At 48.1% G+C, this 23,342-nt stretch overlaps 1 protein-coding gene across 4 annotated transcripts in view; it reads right to left on the minus strand.

Annotated features, from left to right (window-relative positions):
• Positions 1-23,342, minus strand: part of NCKIPSD (NCK interacting protein with SH3 domain) — a 54,704-nt gene that overhangs the window by 8,844 nt on the left and 22,518 nt on the right. For all 4 annotated transcript variants that reach the window (XM_074879258.1, XM_074879259.1, XM_074879260.1 and 1 more), the window contains 7 exons: positions 23,144-23,256; positions 22,176-22,377; positions 17,637-17,724; positions 14,827-15,455; positions 6,821-6,991; positions 5,555-5,641; positions 3,995-4,133 (listed from right to left, as the gene is read on the minus strand). In XM_074879258.1, coding sequence (XP_074735359.1) covers positions 3,995-4,133; positions 5,555-5,641; positions 6,821-6,991; positions 14,827-15,455; positions 17,637-17,724; positions 22,176-22,377; positions 23,144-23,256 — 1,429 coding nt within the window. The remainder of the gene's footprint in view (positions 1-3,994; positions 4,134-5,554; positions 5,642-6,820; positions 6,992-14,826; positions 15,456-17,636; positions 17,725-22,175; positions 22,378-23,143; positions 23,257-23,342) is intronic.

Genomic DNA, 23,342 nt, shown 5'->3' on the forward strand with positions numbered 1-23,342 from the left:
CTAGACCATGTGGCAGCAAAGGAAAGCTGGAAACTGCTGTTTACTCTTGGTAAACAGAGAGGGAGGATATTCAATGACTTAAATATAATTCATACTTATATAAGAAGCTCTCAGCTATAAGGTGTCAGTGATGCCAAAGCTCACTGTAGCAGAAAAAAGAATCTGACAAACTGTTCCCACACAACTTCTTCATTCTTCCCTCCACAGCTTCAGGAGCTGGGTATCAGAGGCAGGATACCGCAGTAGGTAGACACATGGACCTGCTGTTCCCATGTTCCTTGTAAGGCTTTCACGAACAAAACGTTTTCCCTCATCACATCAGGAGCAATGAAATAACGATCTGAAACCAGAAGCCACTGATAAACGTGTAGTTGTAGCAAATATGGAGGAAGAGATTAGAGATGGGAGGGGGGAGGGTAGTTTTACATGTCCTTGGCCCATCTGCCATGAACTGATGTCCATTCATCCTGGTTGACAGCAAACTCCACTACTAGGTGGCAAATCTTGTTGTATTTGCCTAAGGATGCTGAATCAAAGGAAGGTGAAACCAGTCAGAAAGCTGAACTCAGGGCAAATCCAGATTAACCCAGTGCACTCACTCAGCACAGACTTCACGAGTGTCTCAGCTGCAGCAAGACCCATCCAAGACTCACCACACTGAAGAACGGAGTAACTGTCAGTCAAAGTACAGCTTTTTTTTACTTCCAGAGCAGCACCAGTGGCTTCAGAAAAGTAAATAGCATTAATACAACTCTCCTGAAGCAGAGGAACTCTGCTGACGACAGACTGCTAAGCATCCCTCAAGTGGCCGTGAAAGGCAGGACAGATGTGGCTGTTTGCCCACCAGACTGCATCTCCAAAGTCTGCTGAGGTACTGGTTAAGAAAGCTGCTATTGTGTATGAAAGGTATTTCTCAGAGGCCTTCAAAGACTTTGCTTCCAACCTCTAAGCACAGCAGTGCAAAATCCAGGCACTGAGAGCAGACACAACTGTCTACAACTGAAGCGAAAAGAGCCCAACAGCTGACTTGCATGTACGCTGAGCTGCAACAAGGGAGAAAGTCACGATTACAGACTGGATTATCCCCGTCTGTTTTCTTTGGAATTGTTCTGGCTAATTCTGCCTCGCTGTGGCTTATTATAAGCTCTTCTAACGCTGATAGATGTGCAGGCCAGCCACAGCAAAGGGAAGTGGCTGTCCAGAAGCAATAAGACCCAAGCATCTGGCAGAAGAACTGGCCAGCAGCCAACACGTCTGCATCAGCCCCAGCGTAATGTGCCTTCTCATCAAAGGCACCCAGCATCCACACACTGAGCTTCTGCCTCGGCTGCTCTTCAGTAACAAGCCAGGAGGGATCCCACAGAGCTGCTGCAGCCAGTTCAAAGCTCCCCAGTTGCCTAGTACTGGCACCGATTGCTCTGGCCCCTGTCATCCACAGAAGGGATTAGCTATTCCACGGTATGTCACAGATGAGCTGCTATTCCCCAGTTTTTAGTGCCAAAATAAGCTCAAGTTGTTCTAGGATTCAAGGTCATGTTTTCACACAAGGTACCGCTTGCCATTTGCTGGCAGAACAGAGAGCAGTAAGTACCAGAATGGCAGGAGGGAACTACTAATGCCCTGAAACACCTCTGAGGAACAGACATGTTTGGGTCAAGGATGGTTACTTCTCTGTAGCCCTGCTGTGAAGACCAAGAGGACTAAATGCCACACAGATGACATTTGTGCAAGCACCTGCCACAGGCTTAGCACGAGGAAGGCAGCACAGGATCAGGGCACTGATTTGGGAGGCTCCTGTAACCAGAAGTGGTCTGTCAGCAAAGGACGAGCAGCTTTTCACACTTTGACTGTACTGCTTATGTATTACAGCAAGGAGGGGAAAAACATCCCTCACTTTGAGACAAAGCTAGGGAAAGAAGAGATGCTGCAGAGCTGCAGGTGGGCAGTTTGGAGGACACAGGAGAGTCACTTTTCACCCACTTCCACTGCAATGCTTTTTAGGTCCCCAAAGCAGAGCTAACACTTGCTAGGAGATATGCCTGCTTCAACCAGAAGTGCCACGTGGAGATCAGCAAAGTCATGTAGGTCAGAGCTGAATGCTCCATCATGTCAAGAGCCTGAGTTAGCTGTGCTATCTGGGATGACACAGCCCCTGGCAAAATGCCCTGGACAGCAACACTGTGACCAGGCAAGGGATAAGAAGGGCAACCAGCCCTCCCTGCACAAAGGCAGTTTGAGGAACAGAACAGGAAACTGAAGCCTGTTTGGGCATGGTACAGAAAACGCTCAACTGGAGACAATCTATGGATTAATGACGGATGCATGATAAAGTTTATTTTTGGCAGCACAAAATCAGGAGTAATGTTGCCACAGAAGCACAGTCATAGTCCCATAACCAAGTATGATTTGCTTCTTGAGCAGTAAACTCTCACCCCAGAGAAGAAGTTTCTCATGCATAACCAGATAAAACACCAACAGTGTGGTAAGTTCACTACATAGACTTGAGAAGCAGCAGTAGCACAAAGAGAAAGCTCAGCCAATGCAGGCGTAATGAACTTGGTCCCACACTACACCACCAATGCTTTGCCCTGCCCCGAGCTGAAACATTATTTTTCAGGCACTCCTCACCTTTGAAATGCCTGCACTTCAAAGCATCTAAGCAAAGACGAGCACAAAGACTTCTGCAACAGGCTTTATTTTCACCCCTTTCCAGATTAGCCCCGTCATCCCTGTCCACCACACAGTCGGGTTGGCACAGTCTGTGGTGGGATGCTGGGAACAGGGACTTCTATTATGCACATCCAAGATGGTCATCTTGGACATTTACTTGGCTCACATCAAATGGATGTGACTGTCCCTGTTCTGTGCAGACTTGTCAATCCCTACACAATCTCATCACAAAATTATAGTTCTCCACAGCTCCATGACGCCCGCAGCAAACCAACAGGCTACACACTGCAATCAGGGCAGCAAGGCTGGGGCTCTTCTGATTTGATCCACATGGTCACTCAACAGCTACTGTAATTGTGGGTCATGATTAGTAGAAAACAATTGATTTTCAATATCCCTTTAAGGGAAAAAGTAGTATATGCCACTGCCAGCACTGGTGACCTACAGGCTGACTCCAAAATGGGGAGCAAAGCTGTGACTGCCCAGGGCCAGGCATGTGTGGGGACCTGGAAGGGATTGTCACAGGAGTATTACTACACGTTTACCTTGTTCTTGGGCTCTTCCTCAGCATCTGCTCCTGGCTGCTGGGAGATAAAGGACACTGGGCTAAGCAGGAGATCTGAGGGACAACGCTAGCAAAATCTGACCACTCCACCACCACCGAGCATTTGAGCACATGGAGCTCAAAGGACAGGAAGGGCGTTCCTGTTAATAGCAGGGACAGCTCATCCTAACAAAGGGAGCAGGAGCATGATGTAGAAGGAACATGAGGGTGAAGTCTAGGTATGGAAAGCAAAATGCTGGGGAAAGCAGGGCTGTGGCAGTATCCTGCAGAGGACCAAGGCTGCAACTTTGTTAACAGCACTACCATCTCCCTTGGTACAGCGGTGGAGAGAGCTTTAACCAGCACACATCTCACTCATCAGCAAGAAACACTGCAAAGATCTGGTGTAGAGTGCTGAGAAAAACTGCCTATAAGAAGCTGAAAAGATCTTCCTTGAGATCTGCAGGTGTCTCTTGTCAGCATCATGAAACAAAATGAACAGCTTAAAATGTGCTTTAAGACATCTACAAGAAGCGATGCAGATCATTACTGGCATGTTCAAAAGCTAGAGGGCCTTGCACAACTGGACTGAAGCATCCCCTCCCCTGCATTCTCCACTTACAGATGTAATAACCTGAACAACTTCAAAACCAGACACCATTCTCCCCAGAGCACTGGGCACATAGAACAGTCAGGCAGTGAGGGGCTACCAGTGCTGCCATAAATCATCTCATGAAAAGACACGTTCCTGGGGACCTGGGTACAGCAGCGCTGGCTCACCTTGAGTGTGAGTCTGCATGTCCCGGGCCAGCTCCATCGGCAGCACAGAGTTTACAAGCGTTGAGATGACTGCAGCGTCCAAGTTGCACATGGCTCCAAAGCACTTCAACAGCAGCAGCCGTAACGGCACCCTGTGCTCCTGCAAAAACAATTTAGTAGATGAAATGATGTCCCAGATGAGGGCTCACTCTAAGGCAGAGACAACTGGCTAGAAGTTCCTGCTGTTGGGAAGCTACAGACCCTCCCAGTGTGACTCTGAACCCAGAAGATCTATGAGCTTTAACAACAGCATAGGAGTCATTTTACAGTAATATTCAGCGCTGGGCTGCCTACACGCTGTTGGCATGTGTGGTCTGAGGGCATGCAGCAGCCAGAGCTCAGATCTGAAATGCCCCACTTCATTCACTAAATATAATACAAATCAACTACCTATACCCATCCCCAGCAAACAGAGATTTAATTTGCTGGGTAGCCAGGATTCTCTGAGCACAGTGAACTTTTTGCGAATGCTGCTCTGGAGGAGGTTTTCTGACAACACAATATTTGCAAACCCTCTTCAGCATGTGATGGTTAATGAACAGGATGGGAGCAGCTCCTCTCCTGTGAAGCTGTTGGGTTTGTGCTGGGAGCAGAGGCTTTTGGGACATGCAGGGATTTCAGCAAAGATGATGCTCAACCTGCAGCTCCCCACAGGAGCTCTGGTGCTGGGGTAACCTTCATACTCCAGCTTCAGCCAGCAACACCAGGGTTCAGAGAACGTAAGTGTGCCAAGGCCTGGCATTAGGCATAACAGCAGCCAGGACAGGAGAGCCAACTGCTCTCCACCTGGTCAGGCTTCCTTGAAGAGAAGAGCAGGCTCCATTATGCCCAGCCTGCCTTCCCACTGCTCCCAAATATGCTACAGCCCCCTGATGCTGAGCTCTGGGTTTAGACACAGAAGTGCCAGATGAAAGCTAAATGCCACAAGGCTTGATGTGCTGTAGCTGGGGACTTAGGAACAAGATGGGGACAAGTTTCCAACCCCCCCAGACTCCTACAACAGCACATTCCAGGATGGAGTGGGGTGAAGCAACACTGCATAGGCATTGAAGGCAAAACTTCCATTTCTTCCTCTGAATGCTGATTTCCTTCCTCACTCGCAAGGCTTCTACTCACAATCTACTTTCCTAAACAAAGCTATTTACTAACGCACAGGAGTGCATCAATTAAAAAAGGAGTGGTCACAGCCTGTCAGCTTTCCCAAGGTATCCTCGGAAATCCTTTCTCTAGATATTAGCAATTCTGATTCTGTCCCTCAATGGAGCTAATAAAAGCAGCAAGCTTTACCCTTCACACCACTAGCTACTGCTTCAAAGTCTACAGCATCCTCTGCTCTTCCACACAACTTGCATACATAGCACTGGCATTAGCCAGCATGCAAAAGGGATGTGCTGCAACTCCATCTAGTTCACAGAACTGCCCTATCCAGGAGGAACATCTTACATATATTCATCAACCCTGCTCTTTTGCATCTTCAGGGAAATGTCAAAAAGAGAGATTTGATGCATTCTGTCACCTTACCATCTGATAATATGCCACAAGGGACAGGACGGATTCAAACTCATTCTTCTTGCACATTTTCTTACAAACTTCTGGGTCTGCATCTGTCTGGAAGCAGGAATGAACAGGTCAGCCCAGTGGCACATCAAAACAGCAAGGTGCCTGCTGCAGGGACCTCAAGGGAGGCCAGCTGCATTCAGATCTCAGTAGCCCCAGCCCAACCATCTCACAATGAAACTGAAGGAAGAGCGCAAAGACAGCTCAAGAACTGCCACCCTACAGATTCTGCAAAGTGAATTCTTGAGAAACATCTCTGCCATACAGCATGTCTCGGGCTGAAAACATCTAAAAAACCCATGACCCGAGCAGCACCTTGATGAGTGCATCATGCAATTAACAAAGGGCAGCTCCAGCACTGTTCCCATCCTGAGATGTACTGTACATCTCCCACTCCTAAATTATGAGGAAATGGTTGCACAAAATCCCCCCCTCTGCCTTGCCCTGCAGGCCCACAGCGAGGCGGCACAGGCCGTATGTTGAGTGACAAAGATACTGGCATTTATCACACAAAAAAGTATCTGTTCTGCTTATGTCAGAACTGGAGAGCAATACAAAAGAGCAAACCCCACACTGGCACCCATAACACAGACCGTGTCACCGCACTGAGCGGCAGCTCCCGTATCATCACGCTTCCTCTACACAGATGGGGTGTACATGCTAGCGACAGCACCGGGACAGTATTTGCTACTGCTGCTCACTACAGGGATGTACTTCTCCTGTACACACAGATGTGGTGAGATACTTTATATTTGCTCACAAAAATAGCTTTGAAGCTCACTTTCAAGACAACCGGAGTTTTCTTTGCATTTAATGGGCCTCACCCCGCAGGTACTTCCCAGCCACAGAGGATGTTTGAAATCAAAGACATTTCATATGGGCCTAGGAGTGCAAAACACTCACAGCAAACTTCTAGGTGTCCGCAGGGTGAGAGTTTGTAGTTTTGGAGGTGAGGGTTTATATTCTCCTGTGATAATATCACAGCTACCATGAAGGACAGTTCTGTAACTCTTTTCAGAACAGCTCTATAAGGTGGTGTGGAAGGCAGTTCAAGAGCACTGCAGGCCCTAGGCAGGAGGGCAGGGCATCACACTGACAGTAAGGGATGCACAAGAAACCTATGCCCTCCAAAACAGCAGACCCGATGGCAACACAGGGGTGAAGGAGGTCAGAAAAAAGGAACTTCACCAGGACTGTCTGCTTTGCCTATAAAGAGAGAAATTTACTCACCAGGATGCGAAGCAGCTCCTCCAGGTAGCAGCAGATGACATTCTCATCCTCATAGAGTGCCCAGCTGCGCTGCTGAGCATCGTCCTTGTGCCTGGCCAGATCTGCAAAGATCACCTCCAGCCGCTGCTCGTCGTGGCAGATCTGTCCTGAGGGCAGCCCCGCACTCAGATTCTGTACAACAGCAAAACCACTGGTTAGTGGGGTCCTGACAGCTAGCTGTTGTCTGCGTGCCTGTTTCCTCTAATCTTTGTCTCAGGACTGGCAGCTGACCTCATTCAGTCAAGAGCTGGCAGCAAAAAGACAGCAAGTTTTAAGACACATGTTATTTCAGCTCATACTTTTGGGGCCTCTACCCGCCTCCCTTCCTTGCACAGCTAATGCAGTGAATGAATCAAAATAGGTGCCAGAACTGGTGCATGGTCTTAAAGTCTTTAAATCCAAGATGCCACCATCCTGCTGGAGCATTACCTGTCTTCTGAGGATGTTGAAGAACCCAAATAACCTCACTCAAAGCTATAGCACTTTCTTCTTACTGCTTTTGGTAAACCAAAGGCTGATCCAGGCAAACCAACATTCCCGAGGCCGTGAGAATTTGTACCCGAGTCTTTCCTAGAACACATAATTGTAACCTCCTAGCACACATGCACACCACAAACTCCCCCACTTCCCTTCACAGCAAACCAGAGGGTGTTTCCAGAACACCACCAGCTGCCTGCCTGCCCTGGGGAGGGAAAACCCTGCGGTAAGGGGAATGCCAATGTCCTGTAAGAGAGGAACTTAAGGCAAGAAGCCAGCTCAGATGACCACAGCCCTCTGCACATTTCAATATACTTAAAGACCAAAATGCTTGGCCAGAATCCTATGCTCAGTGTCAGCTAAACCCTCATTCACCCTTCCCACAGGGCAACCAAAGATGCCACATCTATCACAAAATCAGTCCAGTGCTCCAAGAGCATGGGGCAACCCAACCGCAGTGAATCCAAAGGGACTCTATTACCTCCCCACAAAACAAGTAAAACACTGCTTTCCTTCTGGGTGCAGGCATTGGACAGGTGTTCGGAAGCCCTTCAGAGGACACACTGTAGACTCTAAAAAATCATTCTGAGAATGAGGAAAGCCAAACCAGCCTGGCATGGGCCAGGACCACTGCCAGGCAGTGGCTGAGCACAGCTCCAGGCTCACCCCCAGTAAAACAGATGTGTCCCGGGACACAAAACCACCACGCTGCACAACTGCCTCCAAGAAGTAGTTCCCTTCACTGCCCCCTCCCTCCAGCCTGAAAGGGACAGATCTTCCTTTAATCCCTGACTCGGGAGCAAATGCTTGCATGGTACTCTACATGTTAACTGCTCAACACTAGGTCTGCCATCTTCTGCAGCAAGGACAGGAACCAATTCATCTTGGGCTGCTCTGGTTTTGCTTTCTTCCAAACAGGAGAGCTCAACCACCATTCACAGCAGCTCTGAAGCTTGTAGCTACAATGCAGACTGACTCAGCAAATCTTACTGTACATACTCCTCTCAGACTGCTGTCATCTGCATCCCCAGCACTTCCACCTCATACATAACCCTTGCCATGAAGGCCTTAGTCTTCAGTTGCCTTTCCTACACTTTTCCTCTCCTTCAAGAGAGGGGAGTAGTCAGGCAGCAGTTAACCAGCCCCAACAGCTGCTGTGGTCTGCGATTTAGGATAACCCTCTAGGACCCAAGTATATCATATGAACTACCTGGTTTCCTGAAAGCAGGGCAAGAAGGGGGGACGAGCACTGGTTATAGGTGATGAGCCCAGCTGGCACCATTAAGAGAGTGTAAGGACTAATTTACAGAAGAACCTAAATTATATACATAAGGGTTTGGCATCAGTGACAGCAAGCAGCAGCAGATCAGCAAGATGGAACAGAATGGAGCTGAGAAATTCAAACAACGGGGAAAACCCACTCACTGAGACCAAGCCCTTAATTTTTGGATGAAGCTGTCTTGCAGCGTGCAGTGACAAGTCATGATCATTCAGGGTGAAAAGGCCTTTACCACTACCAGTCAGGACACCCTGCTACTGCACAGTGTCTTCTGGAAACCTGGAGAAGACTTAGTCCTGTCCTGGCACAGCTCCTTCCAACAGGCCGGCCGTGAGGCCGGGAGCAGCAAGCCTTTAAAGACCTTCACATTACAAGCAGAGCAGAATGATTTTGTACGGAGACACGAGCCCACGTTTTGTGTCAGTGCAATGCACACACAGTCGCACACCCACCACACAAGCAGTTGGCGTCACACAAGACTGCCAAGTGTAGGAGTGGCACCTTCCTGCACATCTTCAAACCTCCAGCTCTTTCTAGGAAAACAACTCCAGGTTTAACAGTAACATCTTGTCTGCTTTATTAGAGACAGAATTGTTAGTAATTTGCTTTGGGGTATTTGGGGTATGAACTAATTAGGACTTCAGTACTTTAATTGTATAACAAAAAAGTATTCTTGTTGTCACTGCTCATTACATAATTTTTGTTAGGCAGGTAATGAAGGAAGGAGCATGCTGTTTTAACACAAGCCTCTCTATGCTCTTAAAATTTTGGAAAGCTGTGGATGGCTAGCAGAAAACCAAGTAACCAGCTGTGAGAGAGGACAGCAGCTTTCAGGAGCTGAGCACAAACACAGGAGAATCTCCCACTGAATGGTGATTTATCACAGAAGCAAATACGTTAGTTAAGAGATTCGCTTGGTCTTGCCATCTCCTCCTCTCCTTAGGAGGACCTACAACACTGCAGTGTCACCTGCCTGTCCTCCTATGTCCCAGCTGCTTGGGAGAGGGTTCTCTGTTTATGTACTGACTCACATCCTCCTCACCAGAGCAGTGCAGGGCTGGTCCTACCTCAGTCCACTGCTGGGATGTCTTTTTGGATAAGCATTTTAATGAGTACTCGTTTTAATGATCACTCTCCTCAGCCTCTTATCACTAATCTGCTTCCTCCAAGCCTTTATCTGCAGCCCTTATGGCTCCTAATGGACTTGGATGAGATCAATCCATTAACAAGCACTTCAATCCGACTGGTATAACTACACCACGCATTGTCTCAGTGCACTCTCAGCACCATTCTCAGCCCTCCCACCACCAGGGTCAGGTCTCTGCTTATTAATCTTGGCAGCTACTTCAACCTGCAGCTTTGTCATATGGTCGTTTTCAGGAATCTGCCGGAGAGCTCATAAGCAGGAGGTTGTTTCAGTATTTCTAACAATGCTGCTTTGCATTATCTTGCTGTTTCAAATAGTTCCCTCCTCCCAGCCCAGCAGAACAAACTGCTGTAGAGATTTGTTCCTCCTGAGCAGCCCAAAATAATTTTGGGAACCTCATCGCACCCATACTGCTCAGAGGTGGTCATACCTGTCATGAAAACCTGGATGCTCTCCTGCCAAGCTCTTCCTCTCATTTTTGCCTTGCCCCCTCCCATGGCTCCCTCTCCACCACGTCAGCAAGCGTGGTGGATCACCAGTGCCATGGATATACACACCTACCAGCAGTTTCCCTCCAGATGAGCCCAGATTTACCTTGGGTCAACCATATAGCAGCTTTTTACACGCATTTCAGGGGTCTGGTCTGGGAATTCCCCCCTCCTCTGGACAGCAAACCATTCCCACTACAGCACCATCTATAAAAACCAGGCTACTAACACTGCTCTCAACATACACAGACTGGCAGGCTTCTCAGCAGTCACTAAACCAGATGAAACATGGTGCAAGAGAGACGCCTGACTTGAGCTGAGCCAAGCTCTGCAGGGCAGGCCTTTCACACACATTCTTTTGGCAGCAGCAGGTCTGCTCCCGGCCGGACACCCTGGGATACAGCCCTGTTGCGGGGCAGGCCAGCTCTGTGGGGAGGCAATGCCCACTGTGCACAGACATGTGGGGTGTCACGGGGAGAGAGACGAACTCTGCTTTCATCCACTGCGTTAGCTACGCTTCAGTCAGGTGTCTACAGCCTTCGTTTTTCAGGTGCCCCGGCCACCTGCAGCCCAATGCCCATTTGCTCCATGGATGTGCTCAGCAGTGGTGCTCTCTGGATGAGTGTGGCCCATCTACAGCTGAACTGAGACGGCTGCGTGTGAAGACTCTGGCACAGACCTTCATAAAGGCTCCTGTAGCAATTAGTGAGCAAAGGACTTGCCTAAGCACTAATGCATTCCTCCCACCCTCCAGACTCACTTTTGTTACAGTATTACACCACGGAGGAGCCCTGCATAGGCACCCTAACAGCCCAGTTGAAGGACTCAGCCTTGAAAGCACTCACCCTGCCGACCTTCCCATTGTCCCACGCGAGCAGAGGGACAAAGCTCCCGCAGGGAAAAGCTGAGTCTCAGAGTAGCATTTGTGTCTTGTCAAAAGCAATTGTCCTTTAAGCAAAGCCAAATCAATGAATGAACAGGAACTGCAGGCAAGAGGCAGCCCATGTGGATTCAGGGGAAGGAGAGGGAGCTTGGTCATGTTAGCAATGAGGTCTGTCAAGGCTTGTTGAGGACAACAGGCAGCCACCAGGCAGTGGTGATGGGCAGCTGGGAGCAGGTCAAAGCCCAACACTAGAGCACAAGGGAAACCCCCTCCAGAAATACGTCGCCTCCCACACCACCTTCCTAACTTGTTCCTCCATCTCCAACACATCCAAGAACTGTTTGACCCCACCCAGCAGCAGGGGCTGATCTGCAAAACCGAACTGAATTATGCACCTCTGTCAGCTGTTTTCAAGCTTAAATCTAAGGCAGCCCAAAATGGGTCTGAGTCACAAGTGCAACACAGCAATGCTAATTTAATAAAAAGCAGATAAGTGATTTCTAAGCACTCCCTCTCAAGGTGTAGCTAGCTTGTGTATTAGGCAATTTTGCTTGCCTCACACTCAGTTTAATAAATCCTCAAATCGACCTCCCTAGACAAGATGTCTACAGTACTACCCCCTCCTCTCAGACAGGAGATAATTCAGCAGAGCTGAAGGCAATAACATATCACCAATACATACTAATCCGAGTGATTCTCTAGATGCTTGAAAACCAGGCAGCATCTATATTATCTTTGGTTATGTCCAAATTTCACATGAGTTCCCATGAAAGCCAGCTCCAGTTTAGACAGTCACTGCAGCAGTGCCTTTGAAAAGAGGTTTCATTTCCCTTTGCTCATCTTGCCCAGTCACCATGCCACGCAGCAGGAACCGGCTCAAGGACAAGAAGAGGGGCCATTTCCGAGGCCAGGCCAAAGCCTGAGACGGGGAAGCCAACTTGGCACGTTTGTGCCTGCAGATCAGGCCTCCCCAAGTAGTACGGTACCTCTGAAGCATCTTTCCCAAGGTGTGAGCACCTCAGCACCCTCCTTGTCTTTGTTGTTTCCACAGCGTAGCCTCGTGTTACCTCTCTAAAAGCAGGAGCATGATGTTGTCCCAGCAGAAGCGTCTTTTGTTCTCTTGAAAATGAGTGCCTGGGCTGACTCCGTGCTGGAAGAGCAGCAAGGTAAATAAGAGCGAAGTGCCACTACAATTCAACCTTCAGAAAGCACTGGGGATAGAAGCAAGGTAATGGATTCTGGAATTGATTTAGTAAACCAGTGATCTGACTTCAAATTAAGACTGGAATAGGAACAGAAAGGATGTAACTAATTAAAGAATGTGATACAAAAGGTTGAAGCAGGTATGATATCTACCATGAGCAGACCAAAGCTTTAAATCAAAGCTGATCTCTTGCTCTGTTTTAAGAGGTGGAAGAAAAACCGTGAAAAATACACAAAAGAGGAATTGATCACGTATTTGCACGGATTGGGGTGTAGAGGGATTTCAGAAGTTACAAATTAAAGAAAAAAAGCCCTTGACTTAGAACTGACGACTCAGCAACAATTCTACACAGAAACCCCTGAGATCGTGGAATGATTTGGTATAATGAACACCACAAAGTCAACAATTATAATTTGTACTGTTAAACTATGCTAGTGAAACTACAGCAGTACAGCCACCCCACAATTACACGTGACTGCCCTTTCAACTGTTAGAGCTGGTCTTCTACACCAGGTGAACAACCTCATCTGGGACCAGCAGATGTATCAGCAGAGCTGTATCTTCTGCGTGGGACGTTCAGGAAAAAACACACACCACAACCACAAGATTTACACCTGAGCACTGTGCAAGCCCACCCAGGCTCCGCTTCTGAAAGTGGTACTGCTCAAGATAGGTATGATGAGGTATTATGAGATGGGACAGGACCTTCCTGCTCTGTCTCCATACAGTACCAGGCATTTTTAAGTCCCGTGGATGTTCTAGATGACAGATACCATATCAGTTACGAGTAGATCCATACTCATCCCTGCACCAGCATCAGAATTTCTCCCCATCTTTTTCAGGCTGGTCTACAGCAATAGCTGTGAAATTGAGGTTTTCAAATCCTCTCTGCAGAAACCTGGCACTAAATGACTTCTGTGGAATTAAGCTTATTGTATCCCAAGAACAGGTATTAAAGACAAAAATAATATTAAAATCTTGTCCAAGGTCCAAATAAAAGAAAACTGAACTTCTTAGCGTGCAAGTCAGAGCCAGAACATTTGCCTGAAACAGCTAAATTTTTTTGCTGAATCTAGATCGCACATTGACACGGTATTGTTATTGAAGAAGGAAGCAATTAACCGTTGGGTTATGGCCACAGACTTAATGATTGCTTATAGGACCTTCTATTCAGTGCAGACAGTTAACCAGATTACGATTTGATCTAAAATTTGAATGCCATTAGTTTTCCCTATTCAAATGCCTCTGAACAGTTCATTATAATCTTGTCATTAGCAATGGAACTCCAATCTTAGATGTTTATATGAAGCATACTCCTCAGGGTTGTATTTAGCAAGTGGGAGCTGAAATTTATTATCGCTCCAACTAAAGCAGAGAGCTGCCCAGGTGCACTTCGTCAATTCAATGACTGCCACAAGAAGCATCCTTTTAGTTCCCTCCTTGCATGTCTGCAGCAGAGGAAGGAGGAATATACAATCATTGTGGCATAAGGTTTATTTAGAACAAGCTCAAGATAACGCTTTTCCTCCAGCAGCTGAAAAACTACTTTTCCATGGTCTTTAAAAGAAGTAGGGCCGGGGCGTGTGTTATAGAATAGAGAGGTTCCCATCTACAGAAAACTAGTTTTCATCACTTTGATAAAAGACCAGGCCAGACATATAGAAGTTTGGGTGCTCCATCATCAAAAGAGACAAGAATCCATGCAGATTTATAGTATGCATAGGCATGCAGAATCTACATAGACAATGTGCGGCACCAAATAAGAAAACAAGTTTATACAATGCATTATTTTATAAAAGGTTTCTATACAGAAGCACTTACTGAGAAGGATCCATTCTCCTCAGCTTCTATTTGTCATGTTCATAACAGAAAATACCTCTTTAAAAAGTCACTATTCATTTCTTTCTCTGATTTTATGCTGCCACAATGGTTCTCTGCAAGCTTTCACAATCAGTGGTCAACAACTCATCAGAGCTTTCTCAGCATGCCTCAAGTCCTGCTGCACCCATTTGCACCACTGCTTTGTCACCAGCACTGTCCCTGGGACCTGGAAGGTCATCATCTCCCACCTAATGTGGTTCAATTCACTGCCGCCCATCTCATCACCCTCTCCTCAAACTGCAGTCTCATCTGAGACACCCAGCCCTCCACCACAGCATACCAGTGCTTCCCAGCACGAAGGGCCCTCTCAGCTGGTTTCACCTCTCACTCCCAGCAACAAACTCAAGGTTATGTCATATATCTGCAGCTCATTTGGGGAATAAACTCACCTGTTTTCCACTACCCTACTACCAGCACTCGGACTTGGTTTAAAGCCCTGGTTCCCTTGGCTAGACATTTACCCCCATATCGAGCACCCCTCCCCTTTCCTTTGGGATCTCACTGCACTTCTCATCCCAACTGTTAGGATTGCTCACTGAGCTCGTAACACCTGCCCAATGCTAGGAAGTGGTTTGCAGCAGCCCCTGGCCCCGCCTCACGCACGTTACCTTACTCTCCACCACGGAGATGAGAATCTGCTCCATGATGCTGCTGGTTGCTGGGATGGAGGTCTGGATGTGGCCGATGACCACGCCGATGGCCACGCGGGACAGCTCGTAGCTCAGGTGGGTGTTCCTGCGCACCAGCTCAATCAGCTCGGCACCTATCGTCTTGGGCACAGACGCCACCAGACCACTGGGTTCTGGTGGCACTGGCTCCACTGCAGCTGCCTTCTTATCCTCCAGGCAGAGGGAGTTGAAGGCATCCAGGCTTGCAGGGGGGGCCGGGGCAGCTTTCTTCACCTGAGAAGTCTTCTCCCCATCCACAGTGTGGGATCTCTGGGACCCGCCTTCAGCTGGTGGTGCCGGGGCAGCCCTCTTGGTCTGGGGAGATTTGCTGGCCCCATCCTTTGGGGAAGTCCCATAGCGGGAGTGGGCCACAGAGCCGGCATCCAAATTGCGCGTTATTGTGGTGTGGACGCTCCGACTCGGGACAGGGGGTGGGGTGTTGGCAGGACTGGAGGTGGCTGTCGGGAGAGCGGTCTCTGACACAGAAGAAGCAGTGTACAAGGTATCCAGGGATGTTGTGCTTATAGAGGAGGCACTAGAAGCTGACCCAGGGATAATTTCAACAGCATCTGAAAGGGAACAATTAAAAATGCCTTAGCAACAGCATCAAAGGAAAAAAGAAAAAAACAAATTGCTACAGCACAGTCCATTAAAAGGCTCATTGTGCATGCCACCAGAGCAGTTTAACTCCTCTTCCTGCCTCACTTATCTCAAAGCAAAATTGTACCAGTTCTCTCTGGAGCATTCCCACACAATCACCTCCTTAGAAAGGGGAAAACTACTCTATTGAGATGAATACTCTTCAAAGGGCTTAGTGTTTTACGCAGGGGAAGGAAGGGAGGGAGGGACAGGACTAAGGGACAGAAAAGTCTTTTCCCCCCAGCTTAGCAAGGGCCTTTTTCTGTGTTCAGGATCTAAGCCCTCATTTTTGAATGATGGTGCCTGAGAATTGCAAGACACTGAAGGCTTCACATGCCAGCCGGCGCCTCCCTATTGCATGCACCTCACCAACTGCACACCATGGTTAGCACTCACAGTGAAGGAAACATTTGGCTGACAACACCTCTAGTCTCTCCCTTTCAACACTCTCCAACATTTCATCACGAGTCCTGCAGCCCTGCTAGCATCCACCACTTTCACAAGCCTCCACGTTATCTGCTCTGCTGTATTTCTCCCCCCACCTCTAGTTTTGACTAGTTCTAGCAGTGGTAGCTGTCCCATCTTCCAAGAAAAAAATCCACTACAAGCAAAGAGACGTTAAGATTTTTCTTTCCTTTGACCTGGTCTAATATATAGTTTTGGTAAACCTTATCCATTAGTTTCTAGAGGGCAGAAATGTATCCGAGTCCTTCCCTGACTATGAAAACAGTTACTCGGGCAAATACTGGGCTACCTTCATCTAGAGCTTCACAAGAGCAGCTGATGTCAGTGCTGGAAGAGAAGGAGCATACCCCATGGGGAGCCCAGCTCTCAGGGAAGGCAGTTCCCCCCACACCAAAGGAAGGACCAGTGGGACAGACATGTGAAACGCCTTTGCTGCACCTCTGCAGGGAACTCCAGCCCTTCCTGCCCCATTGGTCCTGGGAGCTCTCCACTACTCCATCCACCACTCCACCCTAAGGCAAGCACAAGCTAGGCAGAAAAACAGGGCCCTTCTCTCCCACAGGGGTTCAGCACCCCCCTTTTTTCTTCCTCTTCCTCAGAGAGGAGCATTCACAAATCATAGCTCTCACCATGCTTCATTAAATGAAGATAATGAGCTGAAGGAAACTAACCTTTGTGAACTCCCACTACCACAGTGAAAAATGGCTCAATACCATTAAGTAAGCTGGTGCCAGACCCAAGTTTCATCTCTGCAAATCAACAGCTCTGCCCTGCTCCTCACAAGGAGACACGAGTGGGATTGAGATGGGCTGTGTGTCACTAATGGCATGACTGTCACAGCACAGGAGAGCTCTTGGGCAAGCTGACAGCAACTTGTCAGGATGACCACGGCCTCTGCCAGCCCAACTGTGCCAAAGATGGAGAAGGTCCTGCCCCAGCCCCGTGGTCCTGCTCTGAAGTGCTCCTGACTAGTTGCTCCCCTGCCTGCAGGCAGCACGTAGGCAGCTGTGCCCCTGGTATTATTACTGCTCCTTATAGGCACCAACCACCAATTTTATTGAAATCCCATATGAGCACCGTACAAATAAAGTGCCAGACAAACTGGGAGCCAAAAGCAAGACTTGAGCCTGTCCTGGAAGTGCTACCAGTGAGCTCCCCCTGGTGAACTACCGCACTCTGCACTGCCAGGGAAAACTCCCTCTGCCTTGCTGGGAGAAGGCCATGGTGTCTGTAGGAGAAAGACACCCACAAGGATCTTAAGTCACTGAGGTTGTGCACTGGCCAGACCAGCCATGTGAGCAGGCAGAGTTTGCTCCTCAGAGAGCACCATGTTTCCCAGGGCCACCGGCACCGGAGGACCAGGAGGATGCTGTATCTGGCACCCATCCACAGCACCAGGCTTCCCAGACCCTCCAAGATCAGAGAGGGCTTGAAGGTGCACTGGTCACCAGCTCGTGATCATTAACATTGAAACCTATAGGAATATAGGATATATATTTTTTTTTTCATATATAAAACCTATGGGAATTTAGGATATATATAAGGATGCTTTTCTAAGCACAAAGCAAAATCATCTGGGCACCATGACAGTTATATCTTCCAGTGTCCATTTCATGCCCAAGATCTGGAAAGCAGTTTGTCCTTACTTTTAACAGAGGCGGCAATCTGTGCGTTCTTGCGTTTCTCTGGAGGTGGGGGGGTGATAGGAGCAGCACGCCGGGGCTGTGGCGGGATCTATAAGGAAAAATTTCAGAGCAATCAAAGGAGGTTGACAATAAAGACATTTTCTGTCATGAAACCTTTCTCGTGTGCGTGTGTAAATTTGCCCTTACATCTCTCTCATCATTCCGGGAAGTTTTCTCAGGAGGACAGATATTAATAGGCGGCTTCCTAGAAGAACAAAGCAGGACTCAAGCCGGCTTCATCCCCTCCCTGTGACAGGCAAAGCAGCCCTTGTTTAATTGCTGTGTTCAGCAGCACACAGCACACACATCGTGGAGACCTGTCAAGCATTTACTCCTCCTTTATTCTAAATGCAATCCCACACACTCGCCGTGACTCCACATTACTCTCAATAGCTCCACAGAAGCTGCAAACAGAGCGTGTATTTAGACACTCTTCTGGAGAGATCCATTACATCAGCTACAAATACCCTTGCAGAAAGACAAAGCCAAGGACTGGAGACATGTAAATGCCTTTTCCATGCTTTCAGAGCTATTTCTGCCCATGCAGGGAGAAAATAGGGCTAGACCCTCTGTACAATCCTATGCTACCTATAGCAAGACCAGCTGGGAAGAGCTTTTGCCAGGGAGTTGCATTAACTCTCTGCATCTGGGGTTTCTCCTGTAAGTGTCCTCTGCTAGGAATACCAAGCCAGCAGCATATGAGCCCCAAACCTACATTCCTACACTCATCTTTTGCTGTCAGATCCAAACACCATGATCATCAACATCGCTCCCACCCAGAATTACTCCAGTGAGGTGTAACCTTAGGGTTAACCTCTGATCAGTAGGACACCACTGAACACAGGAGCCAAGCTAGGTGGGAGCACACTGCATCAATACTCTAATCCTCACATCCCAATGGCTCAGGGCCAGGAGACTCAGTTCGGGGTCTCAGGACTTCTGCGATTCACAGCCTGTTTGCCTGAAACATGCCTCTGTTTTTATGGGATACTGCAATCGCTGCCTGCAACAAAACTGCCCAGGGCAGCACAGGATGGGAAAAGAGGTGATGGCCTGAATGTCTCAGGTAGCCCAGGTTGAAGCCAGCTGAAATCTATAGGGACATTCAGGCCATCACACAGTGCCAATCTTCCAGGTTTGTTTAGCCCTGGAAGAGAAGTTTTTCTGTGACCTATTAGTGCTGAGCAGCCCTATAACACCACACAGGGCACAGAGCACTGCCAGTCCCCGCAATGAAAAACTGAGACAGGCTCCTGAGAGGGCTCTACCTTAAATAGCTCAGAACAAGGAATGAAAAATGTACTTTTTTTTCACTGGATCCAAAAAGGGCAGAAACCTCCTCTGAAATGGGAGCAAAGACATTCCTGTAAATAAGACACCTTCAGGACCCATCTCAAATATTCAAGACTCAATGCCAAAAGCTGACAATACAGTGCTCACAGCCCATGTCTAGACCCTACCAGACAAGCAAAGACATAGCAGTTTGCACAACTTACAAAGAATTTTAAAATGGGATCTCTCAGTTCCTTTCTCCCACCCAACACCTAATACCATCAACCTTTTACTATGTCACATAAGTCTCCTCTTTATAAGCGCCTCAGCTAGCGGATTAGTACGAGATATTGCTGCAGATTCCCAGCCTGAGCTCTTCTGCTCTTGTCAATCCATCCCACATTGTTCTCTGGATAAAATGCTATATGATACTTGCATACAGCTTCAAAAATGATCCGTGTTGGTCCAAAAAGAGATTGCACAGCTGAGAGAGGCCAAACAGATCAGGAGGGGGCTCTGCATCGCGTGGTTGGAAGGCTGGTCCCAAATCTGGAAAGCTCAGCTGTGCTAAGAGCAGAGCCCTCTCTGCAAAGCGACAGAGCTAACAGCACGAGTCAGAGCTGCTTGGCACGGCCACGATTACCAAAGCAGCAGGATTTAGCACACAGGCAGGCTCAGAGCTTAGAGCAGCCACATGACGTTATTTGGAGATAGCTAGGGTTGGGTCATTCTGGAGTATTTCCATGGCTTCATTAGCCCTTCCAAATTTACCATGCAAATTTAACACAGCTATTACAGACTAGTGCTTAAATTAATAGATGTACAGCTAATGTTAGCTCAGAGCCCTGCCAGCCTCATTAGACAGCCATGCACCACAGTCCACGTGGCTGCGATGAGAACGTGAAGCATCACATGCATTTCCCTGTGCTGATGCCTGCCCAAGCTGTGAGCCGCCCCACGGTCAGGAGTCGTGAGGGGTAACCAGTGGCCATCCCCTCACTCTGCCCCACATCCCAGCCGCCGTGTGGGGCCAAGAGGAGGATGTACAACACCAAAACCCCCTGATGGAAGAGGAGGAAAGGGGAGAAAACATCCTCTGTCCAGTTGCCATGGGGAAGGTGACCATGGAGGAGTCCCTGCAGCTAAGATCCCTCCTGTCCAGAGGGGAGAAGAGGAGGGACCTTATCAGTGGTCCAGAGAGAGGCACCTACACACATGTTGAAAGCCTCCCTTTCCTCAGGCCTCTACAAGGAGGTTCTGAACCTCCCCAAATTCACAGATTTTACACATGTGCTTTATCTCCTTTTCCATTTTGCAGGGACTGCTAGCAGAGGCTCGGCTCCCTGTGCTGCTTGAGACGAGAGCTGACTCAACCACAACACTCCCATCCCCTTTCCAGCTGGGCAGGCAGAGACCACCACCACTCCTTCAACTCCTGGGAATAATGCTATTATAGTAGGAACCTGTAACCAAACAAAACCAACCAACCAAACAAACAAAAAAAAAAAAACCCAAACCAACAACCCTGCCCACCACCTCCTCTAGGCAAGCTCTGCCAAGCCAGACACACTGGTCTGCAGCAAAAGCTTCCGGAAACGAGCATCACAAACCCACTGAGCATGCACAAATGCAGCAGACTATGACTAAAATACTCTGTGAGTCCAACCTCCTCCCTTAGCAGCTGGTATGTAACTGCCCCAGCTTCCCACCTTATGTGAACTACAGAGGAGCTGAAGAGAGGCTCATTACAGGTGCCATCACCAAGTACTTCATCCAGTTCAGCCCTGGGAACAGAGCCACTAACAGGAAATTTGCACCTCAAATTTTGTTTTTCAGATGCAAACATTGAACGCACCTGAAAATACCAAGCAGTGAAAAACACATCCCAAGACCTCTGCTTCTCTGGAGTTAGTGAGAAAGTTTAGATTTCAGTAGGTCTCCTCTTTGGCAGCTGCATAACCAGTGGAAGAAAGCAATGCTGCTTCCTCCATTTTGTATTTTCAAAGCACACAGGAAATCCCTCAACTGAGCTGTTAAAATCTCAAGGAGCCCTTTCAGCACAGGGCTAAGCTGGAAGCCCTTCGACTGCATCCTCGCTGCCACCCAGACAGAAACAGTTCTTTGTCAGCCAAGGAATCTGTCTTGCTCCTTTTTGGCAAGCGACCAAACCACAGACCAGATAAAGACGGGGAATTGGCATGGAGAATGGGCCGTAAGGTGCTCCATTCACTTAGCCCATAACACAGAGGCTTGAGACCGGAGCTGGTTTGGCTGCCCAGAAAAGAAAATTAATACCAGGGAGAAAAATGGGGTTTGTAGGGATTGCCATGTTCTGCATGAGCCAGAGCTACCTTTCATCTCTGCAGACTCACAGTTCTTCAAGTGTAAAACAAACCTCATCTGCTAGGAGTGACAGTGTATCAGTACGTTACAAACACCGCCTCCAAACACTTATCCCAGATACATGAAGAAAAACTACAGTGCACATGTTCATCTGTAGGAGAAAAAAAATCTCTGTGCTCAGCCTTGCTTGGCGCCTTTAGCCCCAACATCCAGCTATACCTACACAGTGTAATCGGCCACATCATTCATCCCCAACAAGTGCTGCATCCGTCCCGGGCAGCTACTCTGAAGTCTAGCTGGTGCCGCACAGTAACCTTGGAACTGTGTGCTGAGATAAAAAAAATCTGCTCTAACTCATATTTCCTGCAATTTACCTTTAATTCATCATGACAAGCAACATTCAAAGCAGGATCTTTGGTTTTTTTAATGTTTTGAGTAGCAAAACTAGGCAGACACTGCAGACAAAATGCTTAAGGACCAAAGATCTTGTTGTGCAGATTTAACAAGGGGGAAACAAAGCAGTGCTGAGTACTCGGAGGGAGTTCTGCTGCTCACATCAGAACCGGTTTTCAAAGTATTCTCCAGGGAGCTTGCAACTCTTTTAGAAAGTTGTCAGGAGAGAGTCACACAATATAGAGTGGATCTCACATGTCACCATAAAACCATGGACCCTCAAGGATCCCAAAAAGCATCACAAGTGTAAATGGCAGAGGGACTGTTTCAGACTTCTTTCACACAGACAGCATCAATTTACATTGCCGTAATCCCAGGTAAGCCGCACAAACACTTGATTTGTGACTTCAGCTGCAAAGGCATTTTATTAAACATGACAAGCAATGTCATGCCACTGAAGGAAGAAGCTAGAAAGCGCCCAGCCACCCTTACCTGATAGAGACCTTCATCCTCCTCCTCGAACTCAGTGTTCGGAAGACTGTGATGTCGCTCGTATCCTGTCCGGCACACCCCGTTGGGCTGCCGTGCCACATCCAGGTGGTGATCGCTGGCGGACTGTGTCATAACCATCCCCTGCGGGGTGGGAGAGTGACCTTTGCGGGACACTGTCTCCTTTCGGTGATGGATCAGTTTTCTGAAACAGAATGATGACATCAGGAACAGCAAAGCTAAAGGAAGGGAGCGACCGTGCTGCAACATTTAAATGATATTTTTTAATGATTTATTGCATTTGGGCTATATATACCAGAATGGGTTACATTACTCTGAACACCAACTCCAGTTTCATTAACAACTAAGGAAGCACTTCTGGGGGAGGAAGGAAGAGGATTTGCAAAAGCCCATGATTTATTCATCAGTTCGCTGGAGAAAAATGCCTCTTCCTCAGGGGAGAGTCCCATATTGCATTGCAAGCTTCAGAAATTGCCTGCACTTTAGAATCGCTGTTCAACTGAGATTAAACCAGTGCGCCTCAGTGCAGAGTGTGAGGTATCACAGAAAAACAAAAATTCTCCTCACAAGCAATTATTTGAGAACATATAAAGGACCTTGTGCCACATGCCAACAACCTCTACAATTCCTGGCTGGTAGAGAGGAGAAAATGCATCTGGAAAGGTTTTGGATTTCTCCTCCAAGCCTACAATGCAGCTGAGTTTCCTTTTCTTTACATGCATAGGGATAGAGGGGCAAGCCCAAAGCACTGTTTTGCTGGATGTGGTTGACAGGAGAGGCAGTGTCGGCTACCAGCTCAAATGCTGGGAAGCTCTCTGAGTGCACCAGCACTTTGCAGCACAGGGACTCAAATCAATGATGTCCAACTTGACCCCCAAGAATAGAAAAGACACAAGCATCACACGCTGACCACCCTCCATCTGCCAGCTCTCCCAGACCATTGTACTTACTGGAGGACATCTCTCTGCTCCAGGTTGTACTTTCCCCCATTCTTCATGGCCGCATTGTGCACAGCCTCAATGGCACGGTCGATAGACTGGAGAACCACATCTTGCTCCAGCACCTGAGAAACACAATATCCCACACGTTACTGCACCGCTGCAGCTGTGCCTCTTTTGCACCAGAGCTTAGAGCAGGAGAGACCACAGT

The sequence above is a fragment of the Strix uralensis genome, chromosome 10 (genome assembly GCF_047716275.1).
Source record: "Strix uralensis isolate ZFMK-TIS-50842 chromosome 10, bStrUra1, whole genome shotgun sequence".
NCBI lineage: Eukaryota > Metazoa > Chordata > Aves > Strigiformes > Strigidae > Strix > Strix uralensis.